At 49.2% G+C, this 2,933-nt stretch overlaps 1 protein-coding gene across 1 annotated transcript; it reads left to right on the forward strand.

The window, feature by feature from the left end:
- The first annotated feature begins 354 nt into the window (after window positions 1-354).
- LOC136531166 (uncharacterized) lies at window positions 355-666 on the forward strand. Its single transcript, XM_066523869.1, has one exon. The coding sequence runs from the start codon at window positions 355-357 to the stop codon at window positions 664-666; it is 312 nt and encodes a 103-aa protein (XP_066379966.1).
- The last annotated feature ends 2,267 nt before the right edge of the window (window positions 667-2,933 follow it).

The following is a 2,933-nucleotide window of genomic DNA, read 5'->3' on the forward strand; positions in this document are numbered from 1 at the left end:
CGGTGCGATCGAAATGGAAGTAGATAATGAAAGGGTTGATGAAGAGGACGACGGAGATGAGGTGGAAAATGTGCAAGACTTAGAATTACTTGAGCGAGTGCGTATAGGCAATGCCGATGATGACAACATTGGTCCTTCGGATAGTGTTGATTATTTCGACATGTGTGATAGTGATGATGAGAGTTATGATCCGGCTGATCCCGATCATGATGCCTATTTCTAATACAAGTAATACTATCATTTTCTAATTATGTTTCGTTTATTTTGCATTTCTTTTTCAGGTTGTCCTGTTTATATGTGCTTATTGGTTTACTCTTTTTAATCGCAGGTGATTGACAAAAGATGGTGGGTGGTATGAGGTCCGTCGGGTCATTTTATCAGAGCCCGGTGTCTGCTCCAGCTGAGGAGGCTCCTGCAGCTGAGGAGCCACCGCGGAGGCGTAGGGGTCGGCCGAGAGGCCAGGGTCGGCAGGCGCGTGCAGCGACTCGACCGCCGTCGCCTGTACCTCCCTCGCCTCAGGAGGAGGCGGAGGAGGAGCAGCACGAGCACGAGGAGCAGGCCGAGCAGGAGGAGGGCGAGCACGAGGAGGAGGGCGAGCACGAGGAGGAGGGCGAGCACGAGGAGCCCTCGGCGGGGGGTTCCTCTTCCTCTGCTTCAAAGATCTAGTTGCGAGGCCCTTCACGCCTCCCGGAACAGGCTATACCTTTCATGAAACGGCCAGTGATTCGCCCCAATGGGCCAAGGTAAGTATCTTAAGATGTTATCGCTACTTCATTTGATATGTTTAACATGGCAAAATACAAACTAATATTTTTTCGTTAATCACTTGGACAGGGGATGGAAGGTTGTGGCTGCAGGTGATCACAAACGCCTTCCCGGTGGAATCCTGGGCCTTCTGTGTAGGGAACACTTCCCCGGCCTGGTGGCCTAGGCAGGAGGGGTGGAGCCAGCCTACACGTTCGAGCACTATGCCTCTGCCCCCGATGCACGAGATCGGGAAGGCAGGAAATTCGACAACAAGGCGCAGCGGGTTGTGAAAGAGTTGTGGGTAAGCCTTCCCCGCACTATCTTGCTCAATACATCGCATTCCTATCACATCCTTGAAATAATGACTACATACATAATGTTTATATGCAGGATTACTACAGATGTGACGAGGGATACGAGGAGAGGGCCGAGAGGCACGCTCACAAAGCCTGCTACAAGCTCGTGAAGGACATGCACTACGAGGCGCGTATCCTGGCTGTACAGCAATACAAAGCTGTCTTCGAGGAAGTGAAGATCGACAAAGACCTCGCAAGAACCTTGACGCTGACCAAAGAGCAATACATGCTGGTAAATACTGTTTCTTCCTGAGATTAAGTACACTTACTGTGTTCTTATATGACAAATGCATGTTGACGTGTAGGTGCCTCCAATTTGGGTGGCCGGTAAAGGCGAGTGCTGGAGGAAAATGGTGGACAAGTGGTGCTCCCTGGAGTGGTCGGAGACACACGCCGCTTGTCGGGAGCGGCGTTTGATGATGACAGGTGCACCACACCATCAGGGGAACCTTACCCTTGCCGAGTACGCGGAGAGATGGGTACGTGACTTCATTTATGTATTCCAACGCTTGCTTCTGCATAGTTTCTAATGATCTTACTGTTTGTTTCACAGTCGGCGTCACATGGTGGCGCACCTTGCTCCCAGGTGAAGGCATGGGCTATGGCCCACAAGGGCAAGGCGACGTCCGCCGTCGACTTCAACCCGGAGGACCCCCCCTCGGCGTACAGCAATCCCTCCATCCAAAGCCGTCTCACCGAGTACACAACGGCGGCCAAGGCGGTCCATGGGCCGGAGTACGATCCGAGCACCCAGGATTTCGAAGGTGACCTTGTCATGAGGGTGGGAGGAGGCAAGAAGCATGGCAGGTATTGGCTTGGCGACAGCGTCGTCGACACGGCCACTACCCCCACTCTCTCCCAGATCCGAGCAAGCGACACGGGCCAGAGGCCGCCCATACGCCCACGGCCGACTAGTACACAGCACGCCATGCAGACTTTGCAGGTTATTACTCTTTTATTCGTCGTTCATTGTTTCTTACATACCTTTGACTTCCATTGTAACAGTGGGGTGAAATTTTGTAGGCCGAGCTTGAAGAAGAGAGGAGGCAGAGAATAGCGTTGGAGGCGAAGATTGACGCTGATCGGCAGAGGCAGGAGCACATGTTTCAGTGGATGCAAAATCTCGGCGCGAAGATGGGTGAACCTCTGCCACAAGCGCTATTCCTTCCTCCTCGTCCTCCTGAAGACACTCCTGTGAGTACATCTATCCCCAGTGCCGATTAGTCTTTAGCAATGGGTGTTAAGTTTTTGAACATGGAGAATGGTGGTGGTAGCCGACCTGCACTATAAGGACTTGTTTGGATCAATTTTACATTACTAGAATCTGAACTATGAATGAGATTATAATAATCTAGATTATGAATTATGATAATCTAGCTAGGTTGTTTGTATCCTTGGGGTTTATTATAGGTTCTGGATTACAAAATTTGTAAGAAACAACAATGTGAGAAAAAAAGAATAAAGCTAGACTGACTGGAATATATAGAAGGAAAGAAAAAAATACCCGTAACCGGCCGGTCATACCGTATACGGCCTATCATATAAGTCGTTTCTCGTCTTCATAATTGCCTCTTGGCCTCGGCCGCTAGTTTAAATTTACACTTGAATTTGCAGTTTGCTTGCCTGAACAAAACTCTCTGATGCATTGAACCACACTTCGCAGTGGTTGACTTGAGATTAGTGTCATATATCAATATATATCTGGCATTCTTATAGTAAATGTTTTTCTTACAAATATTTGTGTGCAACTTGAGAATACTTCAGCACCATCCATCACCTTTTCCAAGTAATTACTAAGCTACCATCTGATATCCAGTGTTATTTTCTACA

This window comes from Miscanthus floridulus, unplaced genomic scaffold (assembly GCF_019320115.1).
Source record: "Miscanthus floridulus cultivar M001 unplaced genomic scaffold, ASM1932011v1 fs_292_3_4, whole genome shotgun sequence".
Taxonomy (NCBI): domain Eukaryota; kingdom Viridiplantae; phylum Streptophyta; class Magnoliopsida; order Poales; family Poaceae; genus Miscanthus; species Miscanthus floridulus.